General features: G+C 42.7%; 1 protein-coding gene across 3 annotated transcripts in view; it reads right to left on the reverse strand.

Moving 5' to 3' along the window:
• hecw1 (HECT, C2 and WW domain containing E3 ubiquitin protein ligase 1) overlaps positions 1–22,191 on the reverse strand; it is an 81,336-nt gene extending 59,145 nt beyond the window's left edge. For 2 of the 3 annotated variants that reach the window (XM_023326417.1, XM_023326414.1), the window contains exons 1-4: positions 22,023–22,191; positions 10,639–10,960; positions 10,254–10,361; positions 8,751–8,845 (exon numbers count right to left, since the gene is read on the reverse strand). In XM_023326417.1, the coding sequence (XP_023182185.1) occupies positions 8,751–8,845; positions 10,254–10,361; positions 10,639–10,960; positions 22,023–22,052 (555 nt within the window). In that variant the 5' untranslated portion in view covers positions 22,053–22,191. Of the gene's footprint in view, positions 1–8,750; positions 8,846–10,253; positions 10,362–10,638; positions 10,961–17,866; positions 17,925–22,022 lie in introns of all 3 variants that reach the window. The other variant, XM_023326415.1, reaches the window with a different exon arrangement.
• Positions 22,192–22,311: the final 120 nt, after the last annotated feature.

A 22,311-nucleotide genomic window follows, 5' to 3' on the forward strand; every position in this document is an offset into this window, starting at 1 on the left:
CATGTGGCTCGGGTGGTTGCTGAGGCAAAAACTCGGGCGTGGGAGGAGTTTGGAGAGGCCATGGAGAAAGACTTCCGTACGGCGTCGAGGAGATTCTGGTCCATCATCCAGCGTCTCAGGGGGGGGAAGCAGTGCAGCACCAACACTGTTTATAGTGGGGATGGTGTGCTGCTGACCTCTACTCGGGACGTTGTGGGCCGGTGGGCAGAGTACTTCGAAGACCTCCTCAATCCAACCAACATGCCTTCCATTGGGGAAGCTGAGCCTGGGGACTCTGGGTTGGGCTCCCCAATCTCTGGGGACGAGGTCGCCGAGGTAGTTAAAAAGCTCCTCGGTGGCAAGGCTCCAGGGGTGGATGAGATCCACCCGGAGTTCATGAAGGCTCTGGATGTTGTAGGGTTGTGTTGGCTGACGCGACTCTGCAATATCGCATGGACATCGGGGGCTGTTCCCCTGGATTGGCAGACTGGGGTGGTGGTCCCCCTGTTCAAAAAGGGAGACCGGAGGGTGTGCTCCAATTATAGAGGGGTAACACTCTTAAGCCTCCCTAGCAAGGTCTATTCAGGGGTCCTGGAGAGGAGGGTCCGTCGGATAGTCGAACCTCGGATTCAGGAAGAGCAGTGTGGTTTTCGTCCTTGTCGTGGAACACTGGACCAGCTCTACACCCTCGGCAGGGTCCTGGAGGGTGCATTGGAGAGTTCGCCCAACCAGTCTACATGTGTTTTGTGGACTTGGAGAAGGCATTCGACCGTGTCCCTCGGGGAGCCCTGTGGAGGGTTCTCCGGGAGTATGGGGTACCGGGCCCTTTGATATGGGCTGTCAGGTCCCTGTATGACCGGTGTCAGAGTCTGGTCCGCATTGCCGGCAGTAAGTCGGGCTCGTTTCTGGTGAGAGTTGGACTCTGCCAGGGCTGCCCTTTGTCACCGATTCTGTTCATCACTTTCATGGACAGAATTTCTAGGCGCAGCCAAGGTGTTGAGGGGATCCAATTTGGTGGCCTTAGGATCTCATCTCTGGTTTTTGCAGACAATGTGGTCCTTTTGGCTTCATCAGGTCGTGATCTGCAGGTCTTGCTGGAGCGGTTCGCAGCCGAGTGTGAAGCGGCTGGGATGAGGATCAGTGCCTCCAAATCCGAAGGCCATGGTCTTGAGCCGGAAAAGGGTAGAGTGCCTTCTCCGGGTCAGGGGGGGTGTCCTGCCCCAAGTGGAGGAGTTCAAGTATCTCGGGATCTTGTTCACGAATGGGGGAAGGAGGGAGCGGGAGGTCGACAGGTGGATTGGCGCAGCGTCTGCCATCAAGCGGGCGCTGTACCGGTCCGTTGTGGTGAAGAGAGAGCTGAGCCAAAAAGCAAAGCTCTCGATTTACCGGTCGATCTACGTTCCCACCCTCATCTATGGTCATGAGCTTTGGGTCAACGAGATTGCGGATACAAGTGGCCGAAATGGGTTTTGTCCGTAGGGTGGCTGGGCTCTCCCTTAGAGATAGGGTGAGAAGCTCAGTCATCCGGGAGGGACTCAGAGTAGAGCCGCTGCTCCTTCACATCGAGAGGAGCCAGTTGACGTTGCTCGGGCATCTGGTCAGGATGCCTCCTGGACGCCTCCCTGGTGAGGTGTTCCGGGCACGTCCCACCGGGAAGAGGCCCCGGGGAAGACCCAGGACACGCTGGAGGGACTATGTCTCTCGGCTGGCCTGGGAATGCCTCAGGATTCCCCCGGAAGAGCTGGAAGAAGTGGCCGGGGAGAGGGAAGTCTGGGCCTCCCTTCTGAAGCTGCTATCCCCGCAACCCGACCCCGGATAAGCGGAAGAAGATGGATGGATGGATGGATGGATGGATGGATGGATGGATGGATGGATGGATGGATGGATGGATGGATGGATGGATGGATGGATATCCACATGTGCCACGTGCCTTAAACATCAATATAAACAGACTAAAGAAGAGAAACACATCTCTGTCCGTTCTCCTCGCGAGTACAAAAGAATCTAACTCTCTTGTCTTTTCTGTGTTGTTCAACTTGTCTTTAATAGGTGTCAAACCTGACACTAACTATCCAGAAATAGCCCAGCTTTCTAACACATCAGCTGCTGGAGTAATTACTCATATGAAAAGTGTTTTCTCCCGGCATGGGATTCCCTTATTTAGAATAGAATAGGATAGAATAGAATTACTTTATTCATCCCAGCAGGGAAATTATTTCGCAGTTACAGCAGCATAGAGACAAGACACACAACAACAACCACTGAGTAGCAATATAGACAAGATAAAATATGACATGCTGCCAATATAAAAAGCAGCTTAGAGCAGTCCTTGCAAGGATTCAAAATGCAGAACAGAATGTATATGTAAATATATGTACAGCAAGTGTGCCACAGTGCATTGTGCGAAATTGGACTGATTAGTGCAGAACAGTGATTTAGCTTTTATTGTACAGTGAGATGGCATGTGGCAGGAAGGATATCCTGTATCTGTCCCTACGACAGCGGAGCTGGAGCAGCCTATGTGAGAAGGTGCTCCGCTGTCTGTCCACTATGTTGTGGAGAGGGTGCTGTTTATTGTCCATAACAGACAGAACCTTCTTCAATATCCTCCTCTCCACCACAGTTTTCAGGGACTCCAGCCTTAATCCCAGTACAGAGCTAGCTTTCCTGATGATTTTGTCTAGTCTATTAGAGTTGCCGGCTCTGACGCAACACACAGCAGCAAAGAAGATGGCACCGGCAACAACACTGTGATAGAAGGTCTCCAGCATCTTGTTGCACACATTGAAGGATCTCAGCTTCCTTAAAAAATAGAGTCTGCTCATCCCCTTCCTGCACACAGCGTCAGTGTTAGATGCCCAGTCCAATCTGTTGCTGCTTACAACTCCCAGGTATTTGTAATCCTCCACCTCCTCCACCACTTCCCCTTTGATCTTTAGTGGCCGTGAAGGTATCTTCTTCCTTCTGAAGTCAATCACCATCTCTCTGGTCTTACTAATGTTGAGCCTCAGGTGATTCTGCTCAGACCACTCCACAAAGCTGTCCACCATTGTCCTGTACTCCCCCTCCCCTCCATCCCCTATACACCCGACAACCGCTGAGTCATCAGAAAACTTCTGTAGGTGACATGACTCAGAGTTGTACTGGAAATCAGTGGTGTACAAGGTGAAGAGAAAGGGAGAAAGCACAGTTCCCTGTGGAGCTCCTACGTCACTGACCACCACATCAGACAGGACACTGCCCAGACGGACAAACTGTGGCCTGCCTGTCAAGTAGTCAGTCACCCAGGAGATCACTGAGTCGTTGACACCCATCCTCCGCAGCTTCTCACCCAGCAGCAGAGGCTGGATGGTGTTGAAGGCACTGGAGAAATCAAAGAATGTGATTCTCACAGTGTCTCCTCCACCATCCAGGTGCGACAGTGCTCGTTGCAGCAGGAAGATGACAGCATCGTCAACTCCTAAGTGGGGCTGGTAGGCAAATTGCAGGGGGTCTAGAAACGTCCTCACCCGAGGCCTCAGCAGGGCCAGGACCAGTCTCTCCATGACCTTCATCACATGAGATGTGAGAGCGACTGGTCTGTAGTCCTCTGGGTCGGCTGGCCTTGGCTTCTTGGGAACAGGAACCACATGTGATGTCTTCCACCGCAGCGGGACTCTCTCCAGCCTCAAGCTGAGGTTGTACATGTGTGCTAGTACCGGGGCTAGCTGGATGGAGCAGGTCTTCAAGATCTGTGGTGTAATGCCATCAGGTCCTACAGCCTTCCCGTGGTTTAATCGCTCCAACTGTCTCTCAACCTGGCCTGTAGTCACCGTTAGCTGGGGGTGGGTGTTGTTGTCTGCAGTGGAGATGGGGGAGGAGGGGGGGTGGGGGGGACTGAAGGAGAGGTGGTGTGCTGGAGAATGCCGGTAGGTGGATTGAACGACTTGGGGCAGTGTGGATGTGTGGGGGGCTGGTGGTGGTATGGGAGTAGCAGGAGGTGAGCTGAACCTGTTGAAAAACTGGTTGAACTGGTTTGCTCTATCCCGGCCCCCAGACATCTGTGTGTCCTTCCCCTTCATTCCAGCGATGTTCTTCATTCCTTTCCACACATCTCTCACACTGTTCTGCTCGAGTTTGGACTCAAGCTTCCTCCTGTAGTTGTCCTTGCATGTCCTCAGTGTCTCTCTGAGTTCACGCTGGACTCTCCTCTGCTCCTCCTTATCTCCAGACATGAAAGCCATCTTTTTGTTTAAAAGTGGCTTCAGGTCGCAGGTAATCCAGGGTTTATTGTTGGAGAAGCAGCGAACGGTCCGGGCTGGCATGACAGTGTCCTCACAGAATCTGATGTATTCTGTGATGCAGTCAGACATGTTGTCGATGTCCTCCCCATGAGGCCAACAGAGCACATCCCAGTCTGTCAACCCGAAGTAGTCCTGCAGTGCCTCAGCTGCCTCCTGTGTCCACCTCCTCACCGTCCTGATGCGCACAGGCTGCCTACTCACTAAGGGGACATTCTTGGGAGTCATCCTTACCAAGATGTGGTCCGACCTGCCAGGGGGAGGCAGGGCTGTGGCGCTGTATGCATCTTTGGCATTAGCATACAGGAGATCCAGCATTTTGTTTTCCCTGGTGGGACAGTCAACATACTGCTGGAAGTTGTTTAGAGTTTTGTCCAATGAGGCATGGTTAAAGTCACCTGTGATGACCATGAAGGCGTCCGGGTTTTTAGTCTGTATTTTGGCTGTAGTAGCGCTGATGACGTCACAGGCCACCGCTGCATCAGCTGATGGGGGAATGTAAACAGCAATCAAAATGGCGGACGTAAACTCCCTCGGTAAATAATACGGCCGCATTCCCACAGCCAGAAATCCAATGTCCGGGCTACAAATCTGTTCTTTCACGTTAACATGACCGGGATTACACCACCTCTCACTCACATAAAGTGCAATCCCGCCGCCCTTCTTCTTCCGACTCTTGGAAAAGTCCCTGTCCCCCGCACCAAGGAAAATCCAGGAACCTCCACGCTGCAGTCCGGAATAAGCGAGTGTAGCCAGGTTTCCGTGAAGCAGAAGGTACTGCACTCCCTGTACTCCTTCTGGGTCCTAACCAGCGCCGTGATTTCATCTGTCTTATTCCCCAAAGACCTCACGTTCCCCACAATAATCGCCAGTATCACCGGTTTGTGCCGCCTCCTCTTACGCCTCCATTTAGCTCCAGCCCTGCAGCCCCGTCGTCTCCTCCGTAGCTCCTTTGGGACCACCGGCCTGTCTCTGGGCCGCAGCAGAGGCTTACGCAGCGCAATCAGCTGTTCACGCGTGTAAACAATGCCCCTGCTCCGTTCGGCGAGGTTCTCCGTAGCAATCATGCCTCTACTCCGTGAACAACAGCAACAGAACCGACAGAACCACATCCAGCCCTTGTGGGAGCTTAACTGATGATCTATGGGTTCTTTAAGCACGGATCCTTAATCGGTTACAGCAAATATACACAGGTTAACACACATACGACGGGAGCTGCAACTGCAAGCAGCCAGCTAAACCGGCGCCATTTTGTTTTTATTTGTCATTAGTGACAATGGACCACAGTACAACTGCAGAGAATTCAGGAAGTTTTCACAGGACTATGGGTTTCAACACATCACGTCCAGCCCACTGCATCCACAAGGGAACGGGAAAGCTGAAAAGGGTGTCCAGATCATTAAGAGACTGTTAAAGAAGTCAAGTGACAGTGGCTCTGACCCTTACCTTGCATTGCTGAGCTACCGCACTGCACCACTGGCATGCGGGTTCTCCCCAGCTGAGCTCCTCATGGGTCGCAAGCTGCGTACAACGCTGCCACACCTATCACTAAAGACTAACACAAAACAGCTGACAGGAAAGCAAACAGCGCTCAAACAGAAACAAAAAGAGAACTATGATAAAACAGCCAGGAGCCTGAGGGCTCTGGCACAAAATGACACAGTGAGAGTCGAGGATCGAGGCACGTGGGAGCGAAAGGCCACATTCCTCAAGGAAGTGAGCCCCAGGTCATACGAGATACAGACGGATGATGGACAAGTACTCAGGAGAAACCGGAGGAGTTTACTCAAGACTCAGGAACAAGACTCACAGAAACAGGGTCAGGACGAGAGCGATGCAGGTCATCAGGCCAGAGAGACGACTGACCCACACGTTGTGGGTAAGGATGCTTTACCAAACAACACTAGTTCAACACATGTCTTAAGAAGGTCAACTGGGACACAAAGGCCACCAGAGAGACTGATTGAACAAGGTTAAGGAAGTGGAAACAGTGTTAGACTGTTCAGGGTGGAGTTCTGTTATTATGAAGTTCTGTTAACTCCTGAGTCTGTATGGTGACTCTGTTGTTACTGTTGATGTTGTTACTGGTGACTCTGTTAGTGAAAGCAGTTGACACGTTAACAAACAAGCTTGAAACGGGGATGTAATGATATGCAGCACCAGTAGGTGGTGATGCAAGAAGATTAAAGAAAAGGCGACACGAGGAAGCCAGAGAAGGGAGCGGGTAAAAACCAGAGGGTATAATGACTGATGCTGTTAGTTAATAAACCAGATAACTTTAAAAAAAACTTGGCTTCCTTTATGTACTGCAGTACAAACATTACATCTACTAAATCACACTCATGCATTAACTTAGTGTGTTGCTAACTTTTGCCATTTTGTAGCATCAACATTGCTGCTGGGGTTTTTTGTTTTATATATTTTTTGATAAATATGATTTGATATTCCCCTTGTGCTCTCGTCTTGCCCTCTGGCAAGACATGCACACTTTCAGGGTTTTTTATTTCTCCTGTGGTCAATCGCATTATCTGCTTCCCATTGAAGAGGGATTCTTCTATACTCGTGCTCAGGCGTAACTTGACTCGGAATTGAGTTACCTAATTAACATCTCCTGTTCTGAAACAGAAAACCCTGAGTGTCACAGAGCTGGTAGGTTTATTCAGAGTATCTACCTTCTACTCAGAGCTTGTTAACCCTGCCTTCTGAAATGGGGTCCAGACAGCTCATCCTGACTAACAATTAGTTCCAGTTTTATATCAGACAGGCTATAGTCTAAAACAAGATTAAGGCAACAACATATGCGTTGCACACGTAAATGAGTTTACCTAAAGATCTTCTGTACATCAGTGACTTTAAAGCTGCTGCAGGAAAAAAGTCTAGATATAACTTAGGAAACTTGGGAACACATAATGAACCATTGAAGTTACCCAGGTTATCCAGCTGAGCCTTGTCCTCTTCCCAGGCTGACTTGGGAACAATATTCCCAGCTGGAGACACAGGCTGTCCATAACACAGACTCAGATAAGGAGGAGATCTTCTTTGACTGCACCACCTGACAGGTTCTGACCAACCACAATAAGCATCAAGCAGACTGGATCAATGTTCCTCAACCTCCGTTACATTTCACCAAATCTTCCTTCACCTTTTGATGAGGAAGAGACAGTGCTGTCTGCCCCTGGACTCCAAACAACTGGCAGACTTACATTGACGGGACTAATTGGTGCTATCTGTGCTTGCTTGCTCCCTGTCTTTTCTGCCTCCTTGGCTGCAGTTATTTATATTTCTCTGTTCCCAGGAAGAAAGAAGATATCAGGTTTTGGATTAATCAGCATTTTTCAGAGGCACACAGCAGCACAATGCCAAGGCTACCATGGAAATTCAATCGTCTGCTAAACACTCTCAATGACTGGCAGGCTTTTGATGGACAACAGGACAACAAGAATTTACCGTAAAAATTTCTAAAATCAGTTACTAATTAGCCTCTCTGTGAAATACATGCATAAAATACATTTAGAAGAAATCATTTATTCCCAATGCAATAACCATTTTTAACCAAGCTTAATTACATCTAACTACAGTACGCAAAGTAACATGGTTAGATGTATTCAAACATATTGATCAAATTACAACTGGAGTTGTAATTTTTTATTCTTTGGCTTGTTTGGAAAGCCAAAGAAAATGTTCAACGTCAGTGGACAATAAAGTTCTGTCTTATTTATTCACCAAACCAAATAACTGCATTCAGGTGTTCCAATCACTTCCACATCCATTGGTCAATTTGCATTTGACATTGCAGTACATTTGATGTGGTCTACTTTCAGATGGAATACTTTTGATAATATGGTGTAAATGTCTATAGTTTAAAATGAAAAACCAAACCAATCTCTTATTTTTATGAAAAGCCTGAGTCTGTAATCTAAAGAACAGTTAGTTCAAAGCCATCAATAGATGCTCAATCATCAACTAAATACTATGGGTTTTAGTCAAATCTATTCTCTGATTTCCAAGGACATTTCTGAAAGTTTCTCTTAAGCATCTAAGCTGATGACAGTCCTAAAGTGTAGTTAAAGCTGCAGTAAGTAACTTTTCATAAAAATGCTTCATTTACATATTTATTAAAACTGCCACTATGTCCTGACAGTACAATATGAGAAAAATAACCTGTGACCAAATTAATCTCTCCTGTCACCTCCCTGTGGTCTGCCACCTGCAGAAATACTTCGCTCCTGGTCAGAAAGAGCCAATCAGAGATGGGAGGAGGGTCTGTCAATCATGCATTTGTGACACACCTCCCCTTTGCTTTCTGCAGTGCTAATTTTATAAATATTACCTACTTTAGCTTTAACAGTTTCACTCTGCTGATTTTAGGTCAAATAAAATTCTTTAAAGATGTGTCTGACTGTTTTATTGTAGTATTTATAGGGAGCTTAGCTTCTATCCAATTTGGACATGCATAGCTTTATGAAAAGGAATGAGGTGAAAAAGTCTCACAGGTGGGCAGCCCTTCTTGATGGTCACACTGGGTGTAGTGGCTCTCAGAGCTCCAGTGACACCGTGGTAGTACCTGAAGCAGACCTGGGTCTCAGCTGTGTGAGAAAAACATGACAAGACATTAAAGTTTCTGAACTGGTCTCTGCTAGATATTGTCTGTATATGTGACAAAAAAAGACAGAAGAAACACAAAAATGATCAACAGAAATAAATGAGCTAAACAGAAATAAATGAGTCAAAACTGTATATCTAAGTTAAAATGTAGTGATTGCGCTATTGTAATTACTTTAAAGATATTTCCAAACTGTGTGCAAATGTTAAAACCCAGCTCTGTGGGAAACATGGGGAGATTAGGGTCATAGTAAAGCTTTATGGTTTTTTTTGTCTGTTTTCACTTCACCAGACACACTCTGACAGGAGATGCCCCAACAGCACTGCATGAGCTATGAAAAAGCTTCAGTGATCCTCTGTTTATCAAGGTTAATGAGCAGTAAACACAAACATTATAATTTCGGTGGTAGCATTTACCAGAAGTTAAACATAGGTATTAGCTTAGCATAATCAGCCTAAAAATTAAATACTTCTATGATGTCTGATAATTTCACCAAGTGGAACCGAAAGACCTAATCAGAGCATTAATTTTAATAAATTATACACCACCATGGTGTCTAGGCTGAAGTACACCGGATGCCACCTGAATTGAAGCAGCTAGCAGAGAGTGTGTTTCTTGTCACTGTAGAGCTTAGTCTCACAGAGAAGTCACTTTTGGGTTTAATTACACTGTTTTGACACAAACAAACTCAGAACTCCAAACAGACAGGCAACAGCAAATGCAGTCATCTGTGTATGTCTCTCTGTTAGATTGTATTTGTACTTCGGGTACTATCTGGGCATCAAATTGAGCCCAAATTGACACCCAGAAATGATCTGTTTTTATCATTACCTTATCATTTATTTGCTTAGATATGGCCTTAGTTCCTCTGCATGGGTTCTTATTTGTGCCTTTAGATTTAGCTGTGTTCTTTTAAGGATTTTCCCTTTGTTTAGTTCTATTCTTCTGCTCTGTTTATTTTTCTCCGTCCTTCTATCTGCTAGCTTGCTTTAGTTGTGTTGTGTTCTGTCACCTCATAGCTCCCTCAGTTATTCTCATTTTCATTTCGTTAGACTCACTGGTTTTCAAGTCATTTCTCCACTTCTTTCTCAGTATACATACAGGATAGCCTATTGATTTAATTGTTCTCCATTGGCTCCTTCCACAATATTTCTCCATGATTACCCAGTCTCCTCTCCACATTCTATGCTAATCAGTTATTTTTTGCTGTAAGTCATCTTTTGTTATTTTTTTTTATTAAAAAGACATCTCTCTTGTATGGCTGCATGCAGGTCCTCCATAATAAACAACCATGAATATTAAACCTGCTGTTTGAGGATCATAGATAGAGTTTGGATTTTTTATTGTTTCTTTCAATCTTCTGGTTGCTGCTGTTGTTTTGAGATACTTACAGTTTCTAAAGTTGGAGCTGGAATCAATTTTCCAAACTATTTGTCCCTTGTGAGATCCACTGATGCCTCGGTTCTTGTAATCAAGAAAGTTATCTGAAAGATTCTCATCTAGAAAGAGAAATAAAACCGATTATTACACACTGAGCGGCCACTAACATAGTTCACTTTTATTTTCCCTCTTGTCATTTATTTTACTGTCATAATAAGATATGAACGGTTTTATGAGCTTTAACATTGTTTTATTTAGAATTTTGGAACAATTTCCTACACAAAACAAAACAGTTTAACCATGGTATTGTTTGAGAAATATTTATATAAGAAAAAAAATAAATGTTCAATAAAACATGAAAATAGTGGAAATAAAAATAAGTCATGTCTAATTTACCAACAAGATACATTCCAATCCAGTCTCCAGCATCCACTTCCTCCTTGATGTCCCATTTGATGAGCAGATCTTCAGACTGGCCAATGGTGTAGTGGGCAGAGCTGATGGTGAGTGTGGAGCGGGTGTCGGGTGAGACCAAGTCGGTGTCACTGGTGGAGCGCTGTAACCCCAGCATAAAGGCCTCCTGGTTCAAACCGATGACTGCATACGTGTCTGGACCACAGCTGTGACGCACTGCACCTTTGCAGCGCTGGCGGGGCTGCCCACTGCGGGTCGGGGAGGCCATGGCAGCCAGGCTCAGGAGCCGGTTCTGGTACAGGTTCTGCATAAACATACGCAGCAGAAAATATAGTGACTGGATCTCTTGTTGGTATTTTAGTGCATGAACTCTTATTGACTAACTACAGCTGCTGGCATCAGTTTAATACCCCTTAAACTCAATCACTTTTTGTCAAGTTTTAGCATAAAACATCCCTTCATTTCATTTGAATTTTATCTAATGGAAGTCTGAGTGCAACAAAAACGTTTAATAGTTTTTTCCAAATAAATGAAGCAAATGAAAAAAGCAGCGTTCATTGGTATTCATTCCAGTTTTCATTGGTATTCTTTACTGTTACTGGGAAATTAAATCCTTTTTAGCTGTCAGAAGGAATTAAATTAGTCAATAGAATCATGCCTGCAGTTAACTCAGTATAATCATGTGACTCACTAGAATCTGTTACCAGGACAACTCTTCATTGTGAGGCTCAGGTCTCATGAAACTGAAATTGCAGCTTGATCGTTAGATTTCAGAAAGGGTAACATTGCACATCACCCTGAACATTCCAACCATATTGTTAGACATTGATGACAGAAAACCTTGTCAGAGTAGATGTAAAGATGGACAAACTTTACAATGGAAGTAAAAAGTATTCACCCCCTGTAACCTTTTACCCTTTGTATTGCTTTCACTTATCAATTATAATACCAGGATTTGTCTGAATTTTGCTGCATTCATTTCACCTTCTATCTTTACAAGACTTCCAGGTTCTGCTGCCGAGAAGCTTCCCCACAGTGTTATGCTTCCACTACCATGCTACCATGCACTGTAAACAGTGGAGATGGAGTGTTTGTGGTGACATACAGTGTTTGGTGTCCGCCAAGCGCACCATCTTATTTGATGGCCAAAATACTAAATTTTGGTGTCATCATACCAAAGAACTCTCTCCCTCTTCTACATGGAGACTCCCACATGCCTTGCACCCCCTGTTGTATCCCATAGTTTCCATTTCATTTTGGTCCCCAGCTCTTACATTTTTACATTTCGATCATAAACATATGACAATACCCCTGTCTGCCTGTTGGTCCTGCTTCAGACACACCACTCATTACACTATATTCTCTCTGAGTTGCTGAAACCTGCTGAGAGAAAGAGGCACTCAGCCTCGTCCTATTATTCCTCTTATTCCTATTAATTATTTTTTATAAGCAATACTAGTCACACTGTAATGGCAATAGTGACATTATTACATGCTAGTATTAAATAAAGGATCTGCATGCAATACAAATTAGCCTCTCCTGCATGATCAAATTTTGGAATCCAGGCATAGTGTTGAAGTTTGTGATAGCCAAAACATCTCCAATGTGTGAAGATAAATGATTCAGCAGCTTAAGCGTGAGCAAAGCAAGCTGCTAAATCAGTGTTAATTCAGTCTGTTAGTCATCCACAGCTAGCTGTACTTCTATTGTTTTTGTTATTTGGAGAGTGGCAATGTCATCTAGAACAGCCTTCAATTCCCCCATGAATAAAGTGGAGCAAGCCAATGAGATGCCTTTTATTTGGTAATATTCCCGAGTGGAAAACATTTAAAATTTCAAAATATAGATGTTATCCAGCTGTTTTGGCCTGCTTTTTATAGCTATGCATTTTATATGAAAACTTTCACATTAATAATACATATTACATGTGCTGATAGATGCTAAAAGCTAATAATGCACATGGTTGTTGTATCAGGTCAGCTGGGTTTTCATCTGAAGCATCCAATATTGGAAGGTAGTTTAATTTACAGTCATCCACAGTAAGATGAGCAGCTGATAGCTGATTTTTGAAGAGTAACCCTAACCAACAATGAAATTAGAAGGTTAAGAATGTGTTTACGGATCTGAGGAACAAATAATTTCTAATAATAATAATAAATGTGGATGTGACTTATAGAAATATGCATTTCACCTCATCTACTTTAATTATCTTGTTAATTTATCAATGATGTCAATAATTTAATCTGTATGCAAATGTGTTTAGACTGTGTATCATGTTGGGATCTACTTTCCTTGCCCACATGCAGAACACCACAGGAGAACAGAAAATCAGTTAAGGGTTGTTTATTGAAATACAAAGACAAGGTGGGTGGTGAAGGTATGGTCCCTGGGGAAGGCTCACAGAGTTGTCGGCACACTATGGGACAGTAAAAACAGATGGTGAATTTTAGGTAATCAGAAATGGGAGCTGTGAGACAAATTAGACTGATCTTACTTGTTGGAATGATGATCTCGGTCTGGGAGGGGTCGACAGCGGGTTCAGGGCTTTGGTCTCTTTGTGTATATCTTTGAGTCGGTCCAGGTTCCAGAGGGGAAGCTTGGCTGAGCAGGATCCGGATGAAGATGCGGAGGGTGGGGTGGACGGTGGACAGGTAAGTTCAGGCGTGATGGGAGAACAGAGGAGCGGTCCGACTGATAGCTGGAGAATCCAGGAAATGCTTGTGATCAGATTGAAGAGGTGATAGTGGAACTCGGGAAACCAGTGGGTAATATTCACGGCGTCACAAGGAAAGGGAATCCAAATAACCAGGACAAGATCTTCTCTAGGAGAATCCACGGCATCACGAAGAAACACCTGAAGAAGGAGGACACTAGAAGGATTACTCAGAAGGTTTCTCTAGGAAATCACAGAGAGCTAGCTCCGGGGGGCTCAGAGTACCATTGCTGGCAAAACACTCAGGCGTAGAAGTACTGGCAGTCAGCTCTTCTTGAACTCCAGGAGTAATGAGATGATCGGACACAGGTGCGCTGAACCATGGGCACGCCCCTCCAGGAAAAGGCAGCCTCTGATGCTATCTGGTGGATGAATGGTGAAGCAGCAGGAGAAAAAACCCACAAGGAAAACCAAAACCCCGGTTCCCAACACTGTGGGTGGTAATTACAGGAAATCCATAGAAAATGCAAGACAATACGACAGAATTCATCCCAGAAGATGTACTCAATCCATTACTCTGATGGAACATGTCTGTGTGTCACCAATAATCACTGCCAATACAAACAGTTTTTAAATTATACACTGGTCATTTATGTTATTTCCAATGTGCCTCAAATGACAAGTAACAGTTCTGGACTCATAGAGCCGCACTGATATTTCAATAGATGTCAGCTAAATTTCCACAGAACTGCAGAGCTGTCTGCATGTTTGTTTCTCATCATCCAGCCAGGAACCAAGTGTTATCATTAACACAAAAAGAGAGAGACTTCATATGGTGGAAAAATGTAAATATATTGAAATTATGCCAGTATACTAAAACCCATCATGTCTCTCTTCAAGAGGACAATTAAAACCATTGACAAGAAACCATCCCATTTTCACTACTGTAAAAATCATAAACCAGAAGAGACTGCAACATGCTGAGGTGCAAAACACAGTTCAGCCAGAATGTGGCATCTATCAGAGGCAGACATTAATAGAACGGACACGGTTAGCGTATTATCACAGAAAGTGATAACTGTATCATTTTTAAAAAGAAACTCAAGCATTGGTCAAAAGCAAACCAGTTATGTATTCATTCACAGTGATTTCCACTGCTTGTTGTTGAGGGTCTTGTACTCTAGAGCAGTGGTCCCCAACCACCGGGCCGCGCAAGAAATAATGAACTATTTTCGGATCTTTTATTTTGAAAATCCTAAACCGGATTTTACCGGTTACGTCTTGAATTGAGCCAACTTGCAGCAGAATGAGTAACAAAACAACATCTGAGTACAGTGAACCCTCCCTATTTCGCGGTTCACCTTTCACGTTCTCGCTGCTTCGCGGATTTGCATCGTGCATTGTGTTCTGCATTCTGATTCGCTAAACAGTCTCTCGCTTCTTCACCTGTGTGTCAACAACGTTGCGGTATAATATGTACAAGTACGTAAAACAGCTTGCCATATTTAACATAATCGATGGTGGCATGTCGGTTTATAAGAATCATTTTGGCCAGAAGAAAAAAGAGCGACAACAACTACCGATAACTATATTCTTCTCTCGAAAAAACACACCTGCACCGCGGGTTTTAGAAGAAAAAAGAAAAAAAAAACGCTACAGAGCGGAGTCAGGATGCAGCGGCTCAGTCAGAAGTGCAATGAAATACACCACGTGAGTCACTATTTGTCCTACTGTACTTTGTTTTTTCATAATATTTTTTTATTTTCTCCCGTTCTAATCCAATAACTCAGGTCGCGGTGGGGCGGCGCTGATCTCCGCAATTCGGGCACTGGAATCCGCTTTCAGTTCATATTAAAATTATTATTTTACAGTACAGTAGTAAAGAGGTTTTGTTCTTTGGTTTCAATATATTATGAAATATTTCATTGTATAATAAAGTTTCCTAATTCGCGGATTTCGCCTATCACAGGTTCTTTTTGGAACGTAATCTCCGAGAAAAACGAAGGGTCCCCCCCCGCCGCACCTCCCCCACCGGTCCGCAGCAAAATTACTAAGGGCTGACCGGTCCCCGCGACTAACAAGGTTGGGGGCCACCGCTCTAGAGGGTCTTATTCTAGATTGCTTAAGTCTGTTATTTCTTGTGTAAACAGAACTACTGTCTTCTGTCCTATGAATTATACAGTGAGGTGTTAAGTAGATTTTTGTTTGTGAATATTATTGATCAATGAGCACTGTCCTATTCAAATAAACAATTAAATTAAATTAAATTAAATGCTTTGATCCTAGTATAAAGCCATTACCAGATCATCCATGTATAAAATGGTCAGAACAAGCGAGATAGCTCACTATGATGGAAGCCCAGATGAGGTGAGAGGCTGCTCCAGTTAGAAAGCAGCTTCAGGGCACAGCTCTGCCAGCCTTGACTGATTGGTCAAAATGGACGAGGATTGCAGCTCAACATCAAGAAAAACTGTCTAAACACAAAGTGTACCTTTGTACACTTTGTGTACAAAGAAACTAAAAGTTTCTGGTGTCCTGCAACTTTTAGATGCCCTCCTGGTCCACACACCTGAATCAAATAACTGAATTAGCTCCTCACTATGCCATCAAGTTCTCCAGAGTCCTGATGATGATAATAATAATAATAATAATAATAATAATAATAATAATAATAATAATAATAACAATAATTCATCCATTTTCTGTACACCCTTGTCCCTTAGAGTGGTTGGGAGGGGTGCTGGTGCCTATCTTCAGCTAACGTTCCAGGCGAGAGGCAGGGTACCCTGGACAGGTCGCCAGTCTGTCGCAGGGCAACACAGAAACAGACGGGACACACAACCATGCACACACACTCACACCTAGGGAGAATTTAGAGAGACCAATTAATCTGATGTTTTTGGACTGTAGGAGGAAGCCGGAGTGCCCGGAGAGAACCCATGCATGCACAGGGAGAACATGCAAACTCCGTACAGAAAGACCCTGGGCTGGGAATCGAACTCAAGACCTTCTTGCTGCAGGACAACAGCTCTACCAACTGCATCACTGTGCAGCCCAATAATAATAATAATAATAATAATAATATGTTTTATTTATAATGTTCTTGATATCTTTCTTTAGGTCTCAAAGGGAAATAACATTATTCGACTCAGGTGTGCAGAAGCAGGACAGTAGGGACAATGTTCTAGCATGTCCTGGGGCCCCTAAACATCTCACCAGGGAGGCTCCCAGGAGGCATCCAACTGGCTCCTCTCAATCTGGAGGTTTCCATGTATCAAGTGATTACAGCCTGAATTCGACCTTATTGTTACCTCATTGTTACTTCTATATATTTAGTTCAGAAAGGCTACATTCACACAACAGGTTAATACTTCAAATTTTTGCCCAAATGTGACCTACATCTGGCTTTTTTACCACAGTCTGAACAGCCCGATTCCAATCGTTTCACCCAAAACAAAATCGAATGTGTTCCACCTCCATAATAGGAAATTAATCGCATAGTGCCTGCAGTCTGAATGGTCATGTCGCATTTTATCTGATCTTCATGTCATTGAAGTGAGTCGTGTCATAATTCTGCACCAGAAAAGGCCAGACACTGTAAATCTTAACATAAACAATGACTTTCATCATTATGAAATGATGAAAGAAATCTGTGACACTGAAGCACATCACATCACAATCAGACCACTCCTTGTTTTGACTTCACATCCAACCAGACTTCTCTATAGAAGCTGCAGCAAATGCTACAATAAGGGCTGTTCTTGTTAGCTGAGCTTTCTTTTTATCAGCTTCCTTCATGTTGTTGTGAGTGATCTTGTGACAATGCCGTTGGCTCGCATTGCTGAATAAACTATAAAATCGAAAATGGCTCCATCCATTGTTACTTCTATAAACAGTGCACTGCTGTGTGACACAAATGTTCTTCTTCAGCTCAAGCGGGGTGCTTTGGGGACATAAACCATTCACACATAAGTCTGAGTGCAGTCGGATTTAATTAGTACAATGAAAGATCGGGCAAAAAATAAATAAATCAGATTAATTGAGCATCAAGTCTTGTTGTGTGAACATAACCAAAGACTTTATAGAAGTAAAAGCTACCATATGCTATTTTTAAGACAGTGTATAAATAGGATAAGAGGTTTTTTTTTATTTGGTCCACATAATTGATTGGTTATTTCCAGTGGGTAGCGGTAATGGTCTATTAATTTATTTGCCAATCACAACAAAAGTAGAAGAAGAAGAGGAACCAGTTACAGTGCCTGGGAAAAGGACAACCACACCTAGCAATAGGGTCAACCACCTCTGCTCACTAATATGGGAATTTCTGTCATGTCCTGGCTCAGTCACTTTCAGCAGCAAAAAATAATCTCTCTGAAGCTAGGTCTGTTTAGGGCTATGATGGGAACATCCTGTAAGGACACTGAGAATATAGCCCCATGTTTTAGCAAGTCTTTATCATGAAGTTTCACTGTCTCACAACGCTGTAAAGAAACTAGGCCTGTGTGGATGCAAAAAGAAAACAGGTGGTAAGAGGGAAGGTCAAAGGGGGACACTGACCTTGAAACTACCAAGCTGCATCAGCATAACGACCAGGTAACCCAAAGCAGACCAAAACCTAAAGGGAAGCGGGAGGAGAACGGTGGTGTGTTACAAAACACAGGAACACATAGCAGTGACAGCAGAAGGTGAGAGTCAAGTATGAGACACCTGTGCTTTCTCATGTTGGAGCAAAGAGGAAACATCCCTGTCATAATCATTTCAGATTTCATCTGGTTCAGATGAAAATATAAATTACCAAAAATGAGTGGAAACACAGGTGGGCAAGCAGAACAACAAAGAAGAGACAAAGACATAGAGAACAAAGAGACAGAAACTTACATTTACAATAAAACATCTGCTCAAAACTTAAAACATCACACACATGGTTTCATGCACATTGATGAGAGTTCACGTGCTCTGTGTCCCCCCAAAAAACAATTATTAGGAGTACATCTGCTCTGAGAACAGCTATGTTTGATTTATTTCCTAAAGGATCATAATATTTATTTCTAAGTACAATAGATATCCTCAAATCATCTTGGAACTAAGATGGCATTTATGGAGTCCTGCAAAACTTTAAACACCCGCGGACCTTTTCTACATGGCCTCTGCGATTCCAATAGTCTCACTCTTCACGTTAGTCTCCCGTTCCACTTGGTGCTGCACTTTATAAAAATTGACTTTTAAATTATTTATTTCAATAATTTAACTTTTGTTAGGTTGATAATTTAGGGACTAGACAGCTGCTGTCTTCAACACATTGCCTTTGTGCAAATACTTTACCTCCTGTCTTTTCCATTACTAGTCATTTACTGTTATTCTTTTCAAATATATGTAGTCTCCTACTAGTCTTCTAAACACATTTTTACATTCACTCCAACTTATTCTTCTGCCATAAGTTCAAACCAACACCACCAAACAACTTTGCCAAAAATGCTGTTGGTCTGGCCCAATCCAGCTCTAAAGTTGTGAAAATAGTTACTCACCAGTCCACAAACTGCTTCAGCTACCAGTTCTACTATGATGGGTTCTGCACACTGTTTCACAACAGTTACCTGAATAACAGCAAAGCTCCATAGACCATCTGGTTGGAGGTTTTCATGTTGAGGTTGATTGAGTCTGCATCTACGTCTTAAGTTCCTTTTGGTCTAACTTTATGTGGCTCTGATTTCATTATGGAAGGACCGTGGAGGATTTTTTCCTTCCAACACTGTTTCATTTCATTGATGTTTTCTGGTATTGGTCCCATCTAAACATTTCACTCAATTTAGGGACTGAACATTGACTGGGGCATTCTTTCCTATTTAAGCTATTCTTTTGTGAATCTCCTGTTTTTTTTTGTAATTTTTTTTTCTGTTTTTATAAGGACAGACATAGTCTACATAAAGTTTAATCTATCAAAAATATGTCCCCAAATTTGGTATACAGACAAGCTGGGTGTCTCAGTGACTGCAAGAAGCACATGTCACATGGTCCAGTTTCTCTGTAAGCAATGTAAACTCTGGTCTTATCATGGATTTTCTGAAAATTCCAGTACTGGGAAGATTGGCAAATGCTTTTGGTGATTGTTCTGAAAATAATTTCCCCTGCCTGCAGATTGAAAGACTTTAAGGTCAGGAAATGGCCTTGTTATTCTTCCCAGACTGATGTGCAGCAATTTTGCTGATGTCTTTTGTCAAGCATTGCTTTTATAGAAATATTTATGTCCCATCTTAGTAAACTGCAATTTCTTCTGCTTTGATGGTCACAGGTCATGATTTTTTATTTGTTTGACTTTATGTATTTGACAGGAAAATGTAGGCAAACGCATAAAACAGTCTGCAGGATGCTATGCAAAACATTTATACCTAAAGCTAACTTACAGTCCTATTACATATATGTATATGTGTGTATAAATAAACATAGAGGATCACACATCAGTAATATACTGAAGCTAAATACAAACAACTCAGTGCAACTTACAAATGAGTACGTATTTGGTTACTGTTAAGCCAAGTGCTTTTCATACAGCTGAACATTTTAAATTCAGATATTGTCTCAGGCTAGTATGCAAAAATGTTTACAAAATTCTGCAGAAAATTGATTGAAAAAGCAGACTGAAAAATCAAAGTGCTGCAGAGTGGAGCTTTACAGCTTCATAGCATTTTGCTTTTTTGCTTAATAAATGTGTGTAAGCAATTAAATGTTAATTATAAATTACTAAAGCTGTCAAAGATTAGCAATTGATGATTCTAAAGAATGTGGTAGTGACTGAATCAGATTCTCTTTTGTCCACAACTTTTATTGTTTGATATTACGGTGAAGCCAAATACTTTGTGGCTGAGGTCTGAGCTCATGTTGTCATGTTGTAATTATGATATGTGAGAAAGTAACATAACATGCAGGAGGGCAGCCTGTTTTGGAATGTAATATGTAGGGTCTAATTTAAAACAACTTTGTTTTCTCTTAATTGTTTTAACTGTTTTAGAAATTTTATTGATTATGAAATTAGCTGATTAGCTTCCAAATGATCAGACAACTGTGTACCAAATATTTTCTCAATAACTTTTGGTAATGTAGGCAGAAGTGATGTGGGCCAGTAACTGTCTTCCTGTCTTCCTTCTTGAATTATTGGTACAAAACATGTACATCCTGAGGACAATTTAGAAGTACTAATGGACAAATTGACAAGATGTGTCAATAGCTTAGAACATTAATATACTTGTTTAGAAAGATGCAATTCAGATCATAAGTACAATTCGCGTTCGAGTTAGACAAATTTGTGATTATTTGCACATTGGTCTCTTCAATCGCTTTAATTGAAAAAATAGATTACTTGTGCCTTCTGGTCAGGATAATTGATATGTTCAGGTGATACCATGTCTACTTAGTTCTTCAACTGACCATAAAAAATAAGAAATGACATTCATTTGCCATGACAGCACTATTTGTAAAATGTATGCCATGTATGGAAATTTCCCAATGCCTCTTAATATAGTTGTGTTTTATTAAATTGCTTGCAAAGTAAAGCATTGTTGCCCTTTGCATTTTCAATACTTTTAAGTTACTTCTGCTTCACTCATTTGTTGTAACACTTTATTCTTAGACTTTTGTAGGTTAGTATATCATTGGTAAGTCAGGACCTTAACAATTTCTTTATCTATGTCTTGCATCTTCATTAGCTTATTCATTTTAGGATTTAGTCAAGGCAGGGTTAAAAAAACAATTTATTAAAAGTGTATTTAACTAACGGCACCTCTTTGCTGTTAAAGTTTACCTGAGAACAGATAGTGGACTTACTTTTCACATAAGGCTTTTTCCCTTTGGCTTTGTGTTTGTTTCAACGATAGTAACATGCTGGTGTATGACTCTGGTGTATGTTTCTGTACACTTAAGGTTAAATTGAAATTATTTTAGTACTTGTTAAAAATTCAGATTTTCTTTAATATGGCCTGATATGAAAAAGAGACAGTAGAACTAAAAGAAATTTACTTTCCACATTAACAAAAGCTGCACACGTTGAAGTGTAATGCATAAACATGACACTAATTACTACTAACAATGTATCAGGACACAATGAACAATGAAGAAACTATTGCTATTGATAAACTATAGCGCAGGATTTTGACAATGGGAATCCCCACACAAAGAGGGAAGGGGAAGCCTCTCCCCAGACTCCTTGTAAGTCTCAAATCAGGAGAAACTAGGGCAGCATCTCCAACGTGAAAAACATGACGCCATTCACAACCTGAACTGAGCTGTGCGCCTGCGTTCAGCCACATCTGAACAATTCACACACAACATGACTTCGTATGTTCTCAGCCTCACACCCTACAAGACTGGTATTAGATCTAGAGACTTCAATTACATTGTGCGGTTTGATATAATGCGAACTAATGTATAATACTGAACCATAAGCATCAGGAAAACCATATTTGGCTTGTGATAAGTAGTCTGATTATAATATATAATTTTGTTTACTTGTCGAATTGTCTATATGTCAAACATGCTGCTATAGAAAAATGTCCTGTTGCATATCCTGATAACGACAGTTTACAAAGCATCCTTCGCACAGTACAGAACGGCTGTATGCGGATAGCGGAGAGCAGGCCCGCTGCTGCTGAACGCTGAGACATGATAGGCTGACATGATGCTACAGCATCAACATTACACAGCAACAATGGAGACCGCCTACCTGGGATAACAGAATCTGCCGGTGGATCATCCTCCTCTGGTTAGGAGAAGGGCTCGATGAGAGGAGACTCGCGTTAATTTACACCAGCTTCCATATCGAAAGTAGAACACAAACACCGTCGCTTCTGGGCCGATGGGGCATGCGATCGAGGCTCGAGTCACATCCTTTCCTCTTTCTGAGGACCAACAGTGAAGCTAGGCACAGTGCAACGCTCAGTTTCCGTTTACTGGGAAAATTGCCATCAAAACACAAGTAACTTTACTAATTGTTCGTATTATGCAGGAAATAA

Source organism: Xiphophorus maculatus, chromosome 21 (assembly GCF_002775205.1).
Source record: "Xiphophorus maculatus strain JP 163 A chromosome 21, X_maculatus-5.0-male, whole genome shotgun sequence".
In the NCBI taxonomy this organism is placed as follows: Eukaryota; Metazoa; Chordata; class Actinopteri; order Cyprinodontiformes; family Poeciliidae; genus Xiphophorus; species Xiphophorus maculatus.